Source organism: Euwallacea fornicatus, chromosome 1, assembly GCF_040115645.1.
Source record: "Euwallacea fornicatus isolate EFF26 chromosome 1, ASM4011564v1, whole genome shotgun sequence".
NCBI lineage: Eukaryota > Metazoa > Arthropoda > Insecta > Coleoptera > Curculionidae > Euwallacea > Euwallacea fornicatus.
The window spans coordinates 6,948,604-6,966,778 of record NC_089541.1 but is presented as its reverse complement, the minus strand read 5'-3'; the positions used below and the strand labels follow the sequence as shown (position 1 = coordinate 6,966,778).

At 38.0% G+C, this 18,175-nt stretch overlaps 1 protein-coding gene across 7 annotated transcripts in view; it reads left to right on the top strand.

The window, feature by feature from the left end:
* The window catches only part of Msp300 (Muscle-specific protein 300 kDa), a 135,175-nt gene that overhangs the window by 101,803 nt on the left and 15,197 nt on the right, over window positions 1-18,175 (top strand). For all 7 annotated transcript variants that reach the window (XM_066301872.1, XM_066301833.1, XM_066301853.1 and 4 more), the window contains 4 exons: window positions 423-530; window positions 7,112-7,285; window positions 7,553-15,508; window positions 15,571-16,527. In XM_066301872.1, the coding sequence (XP_066157969.1) occupies window positions 423-530; window positions 7,112-7,285; window positions 7,553-15,508; window positions 15,571-16,527 (9,195 nt within the window). The remainder of the gene's footprint in view (window positions 1-422; window positions 531-7,111; window positions 7,286-7,552; window positions 15,509-15,570; window positions 16,528-18,175) is intronic.

Below are 18,175 nucleotides of genomic sequence, written 5' to 3'. Positions count from 1 at the left end.
GGCTTGCGCCAATAAACTCATGAACGTTTAATTTCAAACTTATTGAGCAAATTTGTCATATAATTTTTTGCAATAAACCGAGTTTAAAGGTGGACTTCCACGAGGTATCAGGAAATCCAAAGGTTATTAAGCAGGATGTATTTTGAAATTTTTGCAGTAAGTGTAAGCTTAGAGTTTAAAGCTTCAATGCATGTTAGAACATATTTGCAATAACAGGCCAAAAAAAACTCCATATGAGTGTTTTTAAGTTTTTGTAGCTTGAAAGATAAACATTTGAAATGAACAAATAACTAATTTTAATATCTTCGTTATTTATTGTGTGTAATTTGTAAATACTACAACTTTGTTGTCATTTTTTTAATCATTTCTATTTAAATCTCCTCCAGTAAATGAATCTTAACGCGATTTTCTTTGCAAAATAGAGCCTTGCCGATCACGTGCAGGATCTCCAGTCGTCTCTATCCGAAACGGAGACTTCGATCCAATATCTACCAGAAGAAGGATTCGATCAGATGCTACAAGCTCTTGAGGTAAGACAGTTTTTGATATTTTTAACAGTCATATTTCCACAAAGCCAACTGGGCCACCATATGTTTGTTCCCATTAATTCGGTCATTTACCACCTTCAAGGAGAACTTAAACTCTTTATAAGGCAAAAATATGTTACGGCCAAGACGTGATACTTTCCTTGCTCGACACTTCAATTAGCAAATGAGAAAATCATCGTCATTTGCAAGAATAGCACTTCGACTACGTCACACGCTAATTTAAAAAATGAAGTACTTCCGAAAGCATGTGTGGTAAGCTATTTCGGTCTTAATGTCATGAGGTGGGTTCAATGAGTCCGGCCAAAACAATTATGTTTTTTCGGGCGCCATTTATTCTGGACTTGGCCAGTTTCTGGGTGCCATGTTATATCACCACATCTCGAGCAAGGATTCATTAACTTTTCTGATATTGTACTATTTGTGTGCTACACATGTAGGTACAAAGAGGTCAAAATTGGCATGAAGAAATTGCTTAAATTTACAGTCGATAATTCACAGTCAGAGAATGGAAATCTACATACACGGTGATGCATATTCGGACCGACCATGGGAAAACCCATGTAAATTTCAACACCATTTAATATTATCTTCTCTGTTCGTTTAAAGGCAATGTTTTAATAGACTTTTTTGAAGGTCCTTTTATTAGAGGCTTACGTATAATATATGAAAAATATTCTTTGCACCATTTGCAAGATATTTCACAAAAAGCTTTTCTGAAATCTGCGAATGTATAATGCCGTCCTGATATTTTCCTGAATCAAACCACTAGCATCCCTCCTCTTAACGTCTTCTACAACATTATGTCAATGAGTTTTGTCAAAGCAATTTCATCTTTATTAAAGTTTATTAAAAATGTCTTACACAGTAGCAGATGAAGTAAACATGATTATATGGTACTATTGGGTTGTTCGATAATTAATGTCGTTTTATTCTCATAGATGGGTTAATTTATACATATCGAGTAATAGTGATCTCGTCGCTTATATTATTATATGCCACTTTAACGGTTATGTTTTAGACTTTTTTCGATCGAAAATTGAACGTGATTAGTAAACAAGAAGTTGTTTAAAATTTAAGTTGAAGATGGACAATCAAAGTGAGCATCATCGACACGTTTTATTACTTTACTTTCGAAAGGGCAAAAATGCAGTACGAGCTCAGAAGAAATTGCTTGAAGTTTATGGTGAGAACTGCCTTACTGAACGCCAGCGCCAGCGTTGGTTTTCTCGCTTTCGTTCCGGAAATTTTAATGTCCAAGATGCACCACCCGCTGGACGCCCAATCGCCATTGATAACGATAAAATAAAGGCCTTAATCGAAGCTAATCGGCGTATGACAACTCGAGAGATAGCAGAAAAGTTGAACATATCGAATTCAACCGCTTCTCTGCATTTAAAAAAGCTTGGGTACGTTAGCAAATTGGATGTTCGGGTTCCTCGCGAATTGAAGGTAATTCACCTCACCCAACGCATTAACATATGCGATTCTTTGCCGAATCGTAACCAAAACGACCCGCTTGTAAAAGGAGTCATAACGGACGATGAAAAATGGATTGTCTACGATAACGTAGTCCGAAAACGATCATGGACCAAACAAGATAAACCTGCGCAATCGACGTCCAAAGCCAATATTCATCAAAAGAAGATTTTGCTATCTGTGTGGTGGGACTACAAGGGTATTCGTTATTTTGAACTGCTTCCGAGAAACCAAACTATTGATTCGAATGTTTATTATCGTCAGCTATCGAAATTGAACGAAAAAATCAAAAGAAAACGTCCTGAACTCGCCAATCGCAAACGGTACTGTCCCATCATGGTAACGCTAGACCCCGTATGTCTTTAATAACGCGTCAAAAATTATTGAAACTAAATTGGGAACTGATACCTCATCCGCCATATAGCCCTGACTTGGCGCCATCGGATTATTATTTGTTTCGTTCTCTTCAAAGTCATTTGAATGGTAAAAATTTCGATCCTGATCAAGCCGTTAAAAATGAGTTACATGAATTTTTTACTTCTAAAAATCAAGGCTTTTTCGAACGCGGAATTTTCCAACTTGCCGAAAGATGGCAAAAGGTCACCCACCAAGATGGCCACTACATCACTGATTAATATTTATTATTAATATAAGTACATTCACTTTGAAAAAACATAAAAAATACGACATTAATTATCGAACAACCTAATACATTGGAAACACTTGGGATCATTTGAACATTTACCAACGGAAATTGAATTAGGAATGTGTATTTATTGTTTACTAATATTATTAAACGATATATTACTTTGCTGCTGGTGGTTCAATTGAGGAAAATATTATATTATAAATTTGCAGATTTCATAAAACTTTTTTTGAAAATAACTTGCAAATGGTGTGACGACCATTTTTCATGTTTTACAGGCGAGTTCCTCATATAAGGACCTTCAAAAAAATCGAATGCAATTTTGGCTTTAAACAAACAGGGAAGATAATATTAGATGGCTTTGAAATTTACAATGGATTTTCTATGGTCGGTCTGGCGATGCAGCACACTGTATACTTCGACCTGGCCAAATTAGTTCATTATTTAAATTTTATTCGCTTCGGGTATATCATTGACCCGCGACAAACAGTAAAATCTGTATACATCATGACGTAATTCTGAGGGTCACAAATGTTACGTTTTTAAGGTCAGCTGGTAGAGGTTTTGCCTATACCCGACTGAGTGATGGTAGAAGGTGCTGGTGTAACCATAAGTAGAATGATGATATTTGAGGATACAGGAAGCTAAAGCTTATATCAAAGATTTTAAATGTTTTGGCCTGAATGACTATTTAAATTTCCCACTAGAGGCAAAGAGAAGTACTTATAGATTGATTTCTATTATTGTAGAGTGTGTAATGTCTAACCTGGAACAATAATCGTTCCACCCCCCTTGTGGGCGGGGGAAGCTTAAGTTTTTAACTTAAAATGGCGATCCCCATTTTTTTACGAACTCAGATAATACGGCTAAAAATAAGAAAAATTTGTTCGAAACATTTTTTTCGATTCATGCTAGAAAATAATGGAATTAACGAAATTCTCTTCTACGGTCAAATACTCCATCGTGAAGCAGCATTTTCAACCGAGTGTTTAAAAATAGATGTTTTATTTGTTTACGTTATTGTTTATTTATTATTATATGTTATTTGTCTCGTTTTATTACCGTAAAATTTTTTTATACCACAAACATTTTTTTAAAGTGGAGGTTGCCATTCAAAATGTGAATAAAATTTATTAATTACAGTGTTGTCTAGCACGAATTCAAAAAAATGTTTAGGACAGATTTTTCTTATTTTCAGCCGAATTATCCGAATCTGTAAAAAAAAAAGGAAGGCCATTTGAGAGTAAAAAGTCGACTTCCATCTCGCTCACATGGAGGGTGGAGAGGAATCAACTTGAGCACCAATATATTTCTTCTCAGAGTGATAAGTCTTGATAACTAACATTTCCTTATAGAATGCCTAGTGATTCAGATATTTCGATATTCCAGGTTAAATGTTACACACTGTATAATTTTGCATAAAATCATCCTTCCAAAGAAAAAATACTTATTTTTTTAACATTGGTCAAATTATTTTAAGCTGGTTCTGCTAGTTCAGGTTAGTCCCGATTTTCGAAATTTCAGGAAGTCCTCGGTATTCCTTCTAGCCGAGATCAAATTAATTCACATTTTACCACAACCGGTGAACAAAAGTTCAAAAGAACTTTTCTGCGTATTTTTCTGGTTCTAATTCAAGTTTTAGCATATTTTTCCCTAAGATGTTGAAAGTTCACGGAGTATTCTTAGGACAGTTTTTTAAGTCTTAAGGAGGCTCTCTTCGAGATTCTCTTTTTATTTATGTCACATGTGCCATTCATCATGTGTACGATTCATCAGGAGGCTTAGTCGAAAAGGAAGTTTGAAGCTCTTCTAAGTTATTAACAAATTTCCAGTTTGAAAAAGTCTTAGGTGCGAATACAATGTTTTTCATTTTTGCAATATTTTTTCAATACTTTTATGTCTAAACAGTGTTCTCGGGTGCCTTTTATTTTCACAATATTGTAAGATTTCGAGCTAATCTCCCACGTTCCATTGGAGAATGATTTAATCACAACTTGTCCAAGGTCAAACAATAACTGTGAATATTTTTTTCTCATATTCCATTTCAGAAAGTGCTGTTTCTCCTTATCAACTCACGTTCGGTTTTTCTTGTGCTTACACGCCAATAAAACCTTATGAAAGCTGATAAATGAATTCCATTCCCTATGTTAATTCGAAAAATTTGTCATCAAACTATGCCCGATGCACTTTCACGCATAACACAAACACCATTACTTCAGCTTTTCATATTGAGGTTTCATCATCGATTCCGTTATCGTTGACCACTAAATTCCTTGTCAAGGTGCGTCACTCATTGAAGGTATTTTTAGTACAGAATAAATAAATGTTCAATCATAATAATAATAAAAAAAAAATCCTCCTAGCATTGCAAGCGGTTAAATTGTTTCTAATAAAAGCTCTGACTAACGTTGAGGTCGAGTTTCAAGCTGGGTCACTCCTATAGCTGATAGCCGTTTATTTTTGTTTGCGCACCATCATTTAATAAATTAATCAAATAGACATTTGTACAATTTTCGCTATGATCTATTATTGCCAGCACTTTCATCTCTCGTTCAGGAGACATTTCAGCTGCGTTTTTCCAACTTGAATTAACCTGCCGGTTGCATTATTTTTATATCTGACCGGCACGGGACGGAATTCGTTTTTCTGATATTAGAATTCAACATCAGAATCACGTGCAGATGGTCAGTTGAAGTTATCGTGGTCTCGCGCGCTTCTGTGTAACGCTGTTCTCATTCAGAATACAGCGGTCATCATCATCAGTGCGAGGACTGAAAGCGCGAACTGAACTCGTATCGTTACGAGAGGATCGATGTTCAGGTGATTTTTGTTAAGTGAGAAGTTGTTCGGTTCCTTGATTTATAATTGTGTGGAAAAGGAGCTGGTGCCAGTTTCTAATTAGCCCTGGATTTATTTTTTTAAGGTAAATCTAATCGCTAAGCATGGAGGTTTGGCGAAAAACTCAAATTAATCTCTTACTTTTCATTTTTCAAATGACATGAATAAGAAAAAATAAAAATGACGAAGAAGTTGTGCATCTGGTTGTTGGTAATATGAAGAACTTTCTATTTTTTGAGCTTTCTCAAATATCACCATTGATATTCCGCTTCCCCCTCCTAAATCATAACCCCGCTTAATGTGATTTCAATAATCTCCTTAATTCAAAACTCTAAAACTTCACAATTACTGTTTTGGTAAGCATTTTCAGATTCTAAATAAATATTCGTCTGGTTTTGTTTATTTGAAGCTTTATATTGCGTTTCTCTGGTTGAAAAAAAATATATTAAAAAATAAATAAAACTAACCAAAGACTGCTTATGGGCACAAAATCCAAAACAAATCAATTTCCTATAAATAAATAAGTTTTTTCATTGTTTACGTACTATTTAACTGAATTAATATTGCACTTTTAAAAAATGTATGCCCTTTTTTCTGAAAAACTAATTGATCGATTTCGAAGTGCAATACAGCATTCAATGCACTTTTGAAAAACCTTTAATTTGAGGGGTTACTTGACTAATGTTCCAATATTTTAAAATCTACCGTTTTCCGCTACCGGCGGCGTGAACAATACTTCAAAAAATAAACAAACGTGGACAGGCAGTATTCTTGGCCTATTTAATGCTGCTTTTGAATTTTTTAAATATAATAATTTGTTAAAAACTTAATAGGGGGAGGGGGACAATTTAGAACCTCGCGGTATATTACTTCTGGAAAGCTCCTACCCATTGCTAACGAGATGTATGATCTCGATCACTCAGTTTTCTGAAATTTCAATTGAAAATTTCAACGTTGTTTTGATTTTCATTTTTTATTTAATTGCTTGCATTTCATCACTTTTTGTCGGGTCACATGTGATATTTATATGAAATTAAATTCGAAGCATAAATTGCGATGTATTTGAAATTAACTGACAAATTAAAATCTCTATAAAAATGTGAATCATTGTATGCTGCTTTGGTTAATCTCTTTGTTCAAAATGTATGGTACGGATTTGCATGAATATTTAGACAAGACTAAATTTATAGAACTTTAGCTTTCTTTTTCTTAGAAATTCTAATGCCATTCTAGTTATCCGTCAAGAATCCTCCCGTTTTCATACTCTGCCACGTTGCATTATATAATGCGGATGTATGAGGAACACGCTTCCATTTTCTAGAAGGTTATGATTGCATGATATAAGGAGGCTTATTTTGGTCAGTTATTCACGTACCACTTTATAGGAATGTATACCTGTTAATTTGTTATCGTTTCTTTATTTTCTAACGCTTTTGAGTTCTTCTCAGGCTACTTGCAACAATGCCTTATCCCAGCTAAAAAGTCATGAATCCCTAAAGTTTCAGTAGATTTTTTTCGCGATGATTTAATAATGCGCGAGCCCATATCACCTATTGTAAAACTAATTTTACTTAACAGAAACTTTAAATCTTTTCTATTTCAGAACATCACCAGTGAACTTAAGAAACATGCCACCGAAGCCATTCGCCTGGAAGGACAAGTTATGGTCTTGACTTCTGACCATGAAACCCGAGAATTGGCGGCTCACTTAGCAGGAATAAGAACTCGAATCGCCACGCTCCTGTCCCAAGCGGAAAACGGCAGGATTGTAGTCTCGGTAGGTACCTTCGTACAAAGGAAATTCTACACATGACTTTAGCATATGAGAAACTGTATAAATATCACTAAATGAGCTATTAATAAATTTCAGCTTTCGCTTCTGGGCCCAACTAGTGCTAATTTAATTTAGATTTACATTTACAACAGCATAAATATTTTTACATACTCTAGTTTAGCCGAAATTCTTAATTTTGTCCGCACTATTTATATCTCATGCTCGCCTATAAACACTACTAGCTAAGTAAAGTTTTTCTATCTATTGTAGAACGCCCAAGCTGAAAGAGCTCGGAAGCAGAAAGAATTTGAGCAGTATCAGCTGCTGCTTCGTGAAATTGAGAGTTGGATTCAATCCACCAAAGAAACTATTAAAAGCTTTAAACAACCCAAGACTGAAGAAGAGGTTCTTGATTATATTGCTAAATACCACGGCCTAAAAGGTGAAATTGCAGAGAAGGAAGCAGCTTTGCAAGATCACACTAAGAGCTTGGAAAAATTTAAACAGTACCCAGATTTACAACAATTGGTTACGACCCTTTTGACCCAACTCGAAACTTTGACCTTTCTATTCCAAGAACAAAAAATAGTGATCGAACATAAGATTGAATATTTAGAAGCTGAGCTAGCGATCATAGAAGAAGAGAAAGCTAAAGTTTTAGTCACCCCAGACCTGTCCCTCGAAGCCACTCTTGATTCAGCTTCTATGCCCGTAGAAGAAATCAAGCCCTCCGCCAAGAATATCGTACAGGAATTCATTACGGCAGAAAAAGGAACGCAACCAGTTGCAGACATTGAAACCCAAACCGGGCGAAGCCTCTCCTCTCCTGATAGGGTTGAAGAGAAGCCCACCACTAAAGACTTCACCGTTACGTACAACCAACCAGTAGATGCGCAAATTCAAACTCAACTCTCTGAGCCAACCTCCCTTGAAGTGGTAGCTCCTAGAAAGGAAACCATAACTATCACCAAACGCACCTCAGGTGACCAAGATATCATCCAAATCGATACCAAAGCCATGGCAGAACCTGAGCCTATCATTGAAGAACCCGACGACCTTCTCGTAGAAGCCAACTATAGAAGGAGGCCCGAATCTGAAACTCAAATTGCTGAACTCAATATCACGAATGTGCAGCCCAACCAGCCTTTCGAGACAGTTTTTGTTGAGCCCGATGAGACTACCACTGAAGTTATTGTAGATGCTGATGGCAGCAAGAGGATCTTAGTAACGAGAAGGACTAAAACAGTAACAAGGCAACAACAATCGATGAGGCAGCAGCAATTGACCACACTGAAAACTATGACCGAAGGAGATGGACCTCCGGTTACTCAATCTTTCTCCCAGGTGACTCTTGAGGGCCAACAAAAAAGCACTAGCATAGCTAGAGGAGATGGTAGGCGGGAGACTATGACTACTCAACAATATGGAGGAAAAGTTGTTACCGGTGCCCCTGGGGGAGAATTGGATGTAAAAGAGTTCCAAACTGAGCCTGAAGTGCACTATTCTGTGGTAGAAGGTTCCAAACCTGCCCCTATAAACATCCAAGGGCTTAACCTACAACAAGGGGATTTAACACTTCTAGATAAGGAACAAAATAAGTTAGTGCCAATAGATCAAGCGCAGTTGTCATTAGATGGCACTCAAGTTCACACCTCCAGTTCTAGTGTGGTAGGCAAGGTTGAGCGTGTCACCAGGAAGATCACTAGGATTACTCGAAAAATAGTGCGCAAAGTCGTCATCATTGATGGAAAGGAACATGTGACTGAGGAGGTTTTTGAAGAACCGGAAGTGGTCGAAGTTACCGAGGAAGGAGTTCCGAGGGTCAGCATCAATGTCACTAGAACTGAGAACGGCCAAGTGGTGCAGGAGCCGCAGTTTGGACAACCGCAAATCGCCAATTTGAGTAAAACTGAAAAGACATTTTCCGATAATATGCCTGGAAAAGTGGAAGCTGACACCGTAATAAAAGACACAGACCAAACACCTCCAGTTCCAGAGAAGCGCAAAAAATCAAGGAAATCTAAAGATAAAGTTCAGAAAAACCCCACTGATGAACATGAATCGGAGAAACTTAAAGCTGCAGAAGTAGAGCCAGATATGAGGTACGTTGTTGAAAAATCAATAGCACCAGAGCACGAGTCGTTAACCATCACAGACCCTCAAGTAGTTACTTCCACAATCAGCCAGTTCATTGAGCAAGAAAGTCAAGTATACGGTAGTGCTTCATCTGAAAGTAGTAAAATTGCTGAAGCACCTCCTCCTGAAAAAGCACCAGAACGTAAAAAGAAAACAAAAAAGAGTAAAGCTCCAAGTACCGAGCCTCCTACATCTTCAACAACTGATGACATTATTTCTGTTTTGGGTAAAGCAGAGCCTCTCCCTCTTATTGAATCTCCTGCTGCAGCAACATCTGAAGTTGAAAACGCGTCATCTTTACTCCAAAAAGAATCAGAATCTTCACAAAGCGTAGATTTTAAGTCCGAACAAATAACTCCAACAGCGCCACCATTTGAGGAAGTTGTGGAAACATACCTCCAACAAGCAAATAAAACAGCAATGCTACAAGAATTTATCAGAGAGGAACAGTTGCACGCAAAAGAAAATATTGTAGTTCCGCCACCAGAAACAACTGTTATAGTAGATCTAGCAGTGCCCCAAGAAGTGACAGTAGCAACGAGTATTTCATCTTCAGAACCTGAGATTACAAAAGTCGCAGAGGCTATTTTGGTTCCATCAACAGATGTAAATGGCACCACCCCCCAATCATCAAACTCTTTAGAAAATCCTGTTTCAGTTGACGAAGCTAATATTACCAAAACATCAGAAATAACTTTTGAAATTTTACCAACCGAAAAAATTGAGACAATGCCCCAGGCTTCGAAATCTCAAGAATTTGCGCTAATGACAAAGTCTATACAACCTGACAACACCAAAATCTCAGAAGTAAATATTGAAGCTTCATCACAAAATATAACCCTCCAGACGTTAGAACCACAAGAAATTACAGAAGTGAGTGCTTCTACTGCAGAAGCTGAAATCACACAAATCTCAGAAGTAACCGTTAAAACTCCATCACCAGAAGTTGCAGCATCAACTGTCTTATCATTAGAATCTCAAGAGATTATCACAGCTAATAGTCCACCTATTGAATCTGAAGTCAGTAAAGTCTCAGAAATAACTTCCGCAGTTAATCAATTAGCTACTGAAGTGACAAATTCTCAGTCATCAGAATCCTACACAATAGCACCTCATATCTCAACATTTCCGGACGTTACAACTATTACAACTGAGAGGGTAGTTTTGCCTGCCACCTCCACCCAATTGGAGGTCACTAAAGTCTCAACAATGCAGCAGCCTTCTGAGAATATTACTATCAGCCTGTCACTACAAGACTCCCATCCAGTTCCCCAAGAAACTCCGAAAATTTCGGATTTTCTTGAGGCCGAACGCCAAAACTCCACGCCTAGTTCAATCAAAACAGAGCAAGAACAAGCAAGAATTCCTCTTGGAGTTTCAACAACTGAAGGACAAATTGTACATATAGATCTCTCATTAGAAGATAAACTAAACTCAGATATAACTACTCCTAAAGCTTCAGTTAGTATGACAATCGATGAAGTTTCTGGTGGAAATGCCAATGTGATCTCTAAAGAGGTTAATGTGCAGCTGCCTGTGGCTGAATATAACCCTGAGGAATTAGTTTCTGAAGAAGTAGAAATTTCCGTCCTTTCAAAAGAGCAAAGTGAACATGGTGAGGAGACAACTCCAAGTGACATAGACCACGGAGGCAGAAAGAGAAAAAAGAGAAAGAAGCTCAAGAAAAGTGAAGATAGCCTTGAAGATGTGAGCAACGAGGCTTCAACTAATACGTCTTTAGCAGAATCGACGGAAATTATTATCCCAGAAGATTCAATTCCTTCAGAAGAAACTCCTAAACCTACATTGGAGGAACTTGAAATTTCAGAAGATGCACAAAGGCCCATACTGAAAGAACTGGAGATTTCAGAAGCAAATCCTAAACCTCCATTACCAGAACTGGACATTGGAGACTTATCTAAAATTGAAGAAACTGAATCTGCTAGTGAATCTGAAGAGTTGGGATATGAGGCTGATAGAACTTTAGATGAGAGCTTATATGAAGTAGGGCGAAACAAGAAACGCAGAAAGAAGCGTGGCCAGAAAGTGAAAGTGGAGGATACTGAGGAGTCCCAGATGCCCAAATCTACTACACCTATTGTAGATTCAGAACTTGATGACAGCACTAAAGAAATCCCTGAAGAAACTAAAAAAGGCAAGAAAAAACGGAAAGGAAGAAAGAAACATGGAGACGAAACTGAGCAGCCCGATCAAGAAGTTACTGAGGCCCATGAAGATACTATTATATCACCCAATGACTCATACCACACTATATCTACGATTTCCGAACCTGGAACTGTTAAAATTGTCGAAGAAGTCGTTGCACCTGAAAGTGAGTTCTCTCAAGCCATGTCTACTGAAATAGTTAAAACTGTACCAGTTATTGAAGCAGTTATGACACAAGAAACACTAACTCAGACTCTTCCTTTGGTATTGGAAGAATCAGGACCCATTATAAAAAATCCGAGCGATGTTCAAACTGAACTAGCAGCAACTCAAACATCTCTAGAATCGACCATTGAAACTGTAGAAGCTTCTACCGAACCTAATAGAATTGACAAAATTGATATCGAAATAACTGCCCAGCCAGAGGTAGATGAAACATCCACCCAGATTGTAACAGAACTCCTTGAAGAAGTTACTCAAACTTCTCCAAAACCTGAACTGAGCAGAGTTGAAACCTGTGAATCTTCAAACCAAACAGTCACTCCGGAAAGAATTGATTCGATAGATGAAATGGTCCAAACTGTGAGTCCAGTGATACCAAAGAATGAGTCGGCAATGCAGACCATCGTGACTGAAAGTAGAGAGGATGCAGTCCAAACTATTCCTCCTGAGCCAATTCTTGCCTTAGAGATTGCCACTCAAGCAATGCCCTCAATTTCTGAATTTTCCAGTCAAACTTCACTTGAACCGCTACCTCAAGCAATTAACACCACTGAAGTGCAAACATCACCAATTGAGGAAATTCGAAAAGAGTCCACTTTGACTTCTGAACAAGTCATCCAGACCAGTCCGGTGATTATCACAGATATCAGAGATTTACCACTCACACCAGTAGCGACACCAACCAAAAGCACCAGTGAAGAATATGAAGTACAAGTACAGGCAGTTTTAACTGTTCCTGGCGATAATTCTGACGTCACATTATCAGAATCCTCCGAGATTACTCTACAACCACGTGAAGAAGAAAAATCTGGAAGTGAGTATTCTTCCGGGGAGTTTGATGTCGAAATTGATATCGTTGGAGTGGAATCATTTATTGAAGCTGAAAAGGGTGAATCTAAATGTAAGAGAAAACGGAGGCGCAGGAAAACTAAAGAGGAAACTCCACATAAGACTTCAGAAGAAAAAGAGGGAGATCTGTTCTCAGTATTTCATAGGCAGGCTTCAGGAGTGGATGCGCCTCAATACAAGCCGATGTTTTCAGATATTACAAAATCTGGTCTCACTTTTAGTGAACTGACTAAACAGCCTGAAGAAAAAGAAGACCAAACTGAAAAATCTGTTCCAGTGCGAGGTCAACTGCAGCTCCAACAAACCACCACTGAAGATGAGAACCACAACATTGGAGCTGCGGCTGAAATAACAAAGATAGTACCATACGAACCATCACAGAAACATGATACATCTCATACACAAAAAGCTGTTTCAGTTGAAGGTGATAAAGTCGCAGAAGTTTGCTCCAAAGTTATCACTGATATCAGTAAAGACAAAATTAAACAAATTGTAACTGTGAAAAATCCTCCCACTGAATCTACTGATAAACCTAAGGCAGCAAACGACCATGAGTACGAAGTCACTGTGGATGTCCAAATGTCTAAAGATATTCCCAAAGGATTGGATATCACCACTCATGACACTTTCACTGTAACTGAAGATGAAGGAGCTAAACCGCAAACTGCATTTACTGTAGAGTCTATAGTCACTGAAACCAAATTAAAGGACAGTCTATTAGAGGATGAAAGTGTTTCCGAACCAACATCAAAAGATTTTATTGCCCAGGATAATGTTGTAAGAGACGAGATTATCATTAATGACAAACCCATTAGAATTGAGGATCTTCCTCAATCACCAACTAAAGCCGCAACTGCAGATTTTATTACTTCTGAAGCTGGTTTATCTGAAGCTTCATTAACTCCCATTATAGTGACAACCGAGTCTTTACTAGAATCTCATGCTGTTCCAACCCTAGCAGGAACAGCTGAAATTAGTCAAGACTTCGTTGAAGTTGAATCAATTAAAGAGCCAACTCCTACGCAAATAAAAACATCTGAAGATACCAACCCCCATATCAACGAAGAAGTCAAGCAAAAGCAAATTTTAAAAGGCAAATTCAAATCCAAACACCTTCCAACGGTTACAATTGAAGAAATACAGACTTCAGCAACACTATCAGATACTCCTTTGACTCCAGTATCTGATTCCGCAGTGTCTCCTCCAGAATATGCTGTGAGCACTTGGAAGCCTGCTTATTTTCCTCTTGAAGAACCTGAAAATGCAACTTTCAATGAAATAAATATTCGATGGAACCAGGCTCAGTCCTTAGAGAGGATCAAGAACTTGCAAAATGCTAAAAAGACTACACATCTGAAAAGTGTGCTCTATATGGCCACATTGAACGAGATCATTGTAGATCAGAGTGTGGAGCAAAGAAACAATGATGTAGAGCAAAAATTGGAAGTTTTGAGACAGGCAGTACAAAAAGCAGACGTGAACCAAATCCAGCAAACTGTGATTACTACTGTTGAGACTATTACTACATGGTTGGAGACCATTGAATACCGAATCTACCTAAGCAGGCAGCAAACCTCTGATGGACCTTCCAAAGAACGAGTTGAAGAATTCAATCATCTGAAGCAAGAGATTGCGAACATTGAAGAGAAAGTCGATGAGCTTCAGTGCGTCCTACTGCAAGCTGATCCCATATACAGTGAAGAAGATCGACAGAGGATGCACAGCTATATTGAGTCGCTTCAACAACAAGTCAGGATAATTGAGGCTGTTACTGAGGAAAACGAACTTTTGGCATCAGGAGATTTAAAGCGTTGGGAAGAGTTCGTCTGTGATGTTGATGGAGTGTCTTCAAATATTCAGAAATTACGGCGTCAACTTAGCGTCCTCAAAGAATCCGATCATGCTCCTCAAACCAAGCTCAACGAATTGGATGAAATGGAGGGTGAAAACAGAGCCAACGTAGTGAAGTCTATTCATTTGATTGCAACCGCCAAAAGTTTGCTCAGAGATTTTCCTAGTAGGCAAGTTCCAGCTGAAGTATACAGCAATCACGACCAAGTCAAGCAACTAGAGCAGCAAATTAATATTGAGCGAGAAAAGTCCTTACAATTCCTTTCTTTGGCGGACGACTATGAGCAGACCCTCAAGGAGTTCAGCCAAATAATTGAAATCGCTGAAGCCTTAGTGGAAAGTCCGGTGCAAGTCAGAAATTTAGAACATCTAGAGGATGAAATGCAAAACCACCGCAAGTTCTTCGTCAACCTTAGTCATTGCAGGGCCATCCTAGAATCTCTAGAAGAGAACCTTGACTCTGAAACTAGAGCTAGCCATTCACAGCTTCACCAAGACCTTTACGAAAGCGCCAGACTGATCCTGGACAAATCGACTGGGCGTTTCCAGCTTATGTCCTTAGCTGCATCCAGATGGACTATTTTAGAACAGGGTTCCAGAGAAGAAATGAGGTGGCTTCAAGTGGCCCAACAACGAATTCCAGACTTGAACAGCGTCACTTCTTCAGACTACGATAGATACATTGACCTGCACCACTCTCTAGCAACTGATATTGCGCTACACCACGCCAAGTTGAACCATCTAAATGAGGTAGCTCAGAATCTTCAAGAGTTGGTAGTGTGTTCAGGACTGGAAGGAGCATATTCTGAGTCACTGGAAATCATCACTAGGCTGCATGAAGATGTGCAAAATAATCTGACCAGATTGTTGTCCTTTGGGGAGTCTTGGACTACCTACAACACTCTTAATGATAAAGTAGAGGCGTGGTTGAGGGAGGCTCAAATTCAGTTGAAGAAGATGGAGATTCCTACTGGGCCTAGAGGACATATTAGGCAGTTTTGGGTAAGTTTTTTAATAAATTGGTAGAAATAAATTCAAGTACCCTAATGGATTTTTCCTTGAAGGAACTGAAAGCCAAACACGAGGTGAACAACGCCGCCCGACAAAATTCTTCAAAACATCTAGAAAAATCTCTCCAAATCGTTCCCATATCAGACGAGATGATTCAACGAAAATTCCACTCAGAACTGCAAACCGAATGGGGAAAAGTTTCTGAAAGAATCAATGAGATTCAGTCTTCAATCATGGGCACTATTTCTGCCACTGATATATCTGTGAACGAAAAACTGGCCCTTTTAGAGCAAGAGTTGCAAGAGCTCAAACAAGATGTTGATAGTCTTGGAGGAGTGATCAAAACCGAAGAGGAACTGAGTTTGTACATAGAGAGGTTGCAAATCATGTCTAATCGCCTTGAGACCATTCAAAATGAACTAGGAAAACTCGGCTTACTATCCGCAAAAGAAAGCGATAGAGTGGGCAATCTCCTTGCTCTATCAAAACGCCTGGAGAGCACTGTAGCTGAAGAACTAGAGGGAGGTATTCTAGTCAGAGAAAGACTCCTGGGAATTCAAAGAGGTTTGGGACGAGTACGCAGGAAACATATAGAACTGAGCAAGAATCTGGATCAATGCGAAAGTGCTGAAAAAATGGGAAGTGATGCCATAGAGAAAGCCATCAGCGAATGCTACGAGGTGGGTGAAGAACTAGTTACTCTATGGCAAGATTTGATGAGCTGTAGGCAATTGCTACACACGTTGCCAATGAGGCTGCGTGCTACAGTTTCCCCATTGAAGGTAGAGAAGGAAATCTCGCAGCTACAAGATGACCACACCAACTTGGAGAAAAGATGCGGTCAAATTTTGGCCCTGTTACGAGGCAGATTGACATTGTGGCAGAGATTTGAGAGGCAACTGGAGCTGGTACAGCAAAGTGTGCAGGAAGCTGACTTCATGATCGAGTTGCTTACCGTTCAGGGAACGGTGGATTATGAGAGGTTGAGGAAGGCTACCGAGAGGTTGGAGGTAAGTGGAAATGGTTGTGGGGTGGAGGTGATAAGAGGTTTGCTGTTTATTAAGTAGATGGTGGTACTTTGATAGCGATATACAAATTCTAATAAGGATGAATTTCTGTTATATTTCAAATTCTGTTCAAATAAGTATGACAATTTTGCAAAATTAATTTCAATTTTCTTAGAGTTCTCGTAATACGATATACCATTACTGCACATTTGAGGTAAAGTGCTACAACTTACACTTGTGGTAAGAAAGTTTTTCCTAATTTTGACAAATAATGCGACAGTTCTAGTGATGGACGCACGTGACTGGACAGGATTTATTTCGTAACTAGCTGCATAATGAAATAGGGAAATATCTTCATTTCATAACTCTGTTGACAATCGCGGTTGGAAAGAACAGTCAGTCGCTGTAGGGAGTAAAACTTGAATATCGTGCGTCTCTAACTGGTGTAAATTTGGTAAAATATGCAATACAAACTCGGTTCAATAGCACGTAAATAATAAAAAAACTTGTCGGTTTTCGATTTTTTGCTCCCAAACAGTTTTTGGTTGAAAAAAAAAAGAATAAAAAGATAAATATAAATAACCCTACATACATTTAATCGTATGCCATTTTCTTGCGATTTACTGTAAAGCAAAATTTGAAAAAATAATGAATGAAATCGTGTGATATTGCGAGACCTCGCTTCGCTCGTTCCAGAAATTTGCATTCTTTGACTAAAATTATGCATTTTCTAACTATGTTGTTGCGCCATTATTAAAGCCCCCTCAAACCTGCACGCCACAATGGGGCCAATATCATTCATTAGAGCATGGTGACATACCTACATTGGACAAGTACTCTTAAGATCTAATTTCTTACTTGTTTCCATGAAATTCATGAATTAAAATCTAAGACATGATAACTCGTCCATGAGTCAAGAGGCACACCTTACCGTATCGTTAATTCTACACTTAAAAGAGCTTTATTAAGTGGTTTTGAATGCCTCTTGAGTTCTTAAATCTATACCCCTATCACCGGTGTTGTTAATTCATTAAGAAGCTAATAGTTAAGCCACATCAACAAATTAGCAACAACATTTAACACCGCAGTTCATGCTCCGATAACAAACGACGCATCCCATCGTTGGCAACAAAATTGAAAGTAAACCAGTGCCGGCTCACTCTTCCAACGGACGAAACGTTCGCGGACATTAAACGAAATTCTAAAAAGTACAGTGACGTTGTCGTATAATTTAAATATAACTGTTTTAAATTAGCGATACAATTGAATTTGTTAAAACGTCCCCAAGGGATTAAAGTTTAATGTGGAAAGTGTCGGTGCAGTACGAAGTTAATAACAATTGGAGATGTTCCAAACTGATTTTTTTATAGATCAAGGCAAATAAAGGTACGAAGAGGGAGTTAAATTTAGTGTTTAAGTTTATATGAAAGGAGAAAATCAAAAATACGTCATGAAAAAACGCGAAAGTTTTCTTAACAAGGGTGAATAAAAATGAATTTAATATCAACAGTTTATTATAATTTTTTTAAATTCTTCATTACATTCTGAAAATTTTCCGAACATAAATAATATTTTGAGTGTATTTATGGCTCAATGTTATTGGTCAAAAGTAAATACAATTAATAAAGCATTACGTTTGATTTTTCTGGGG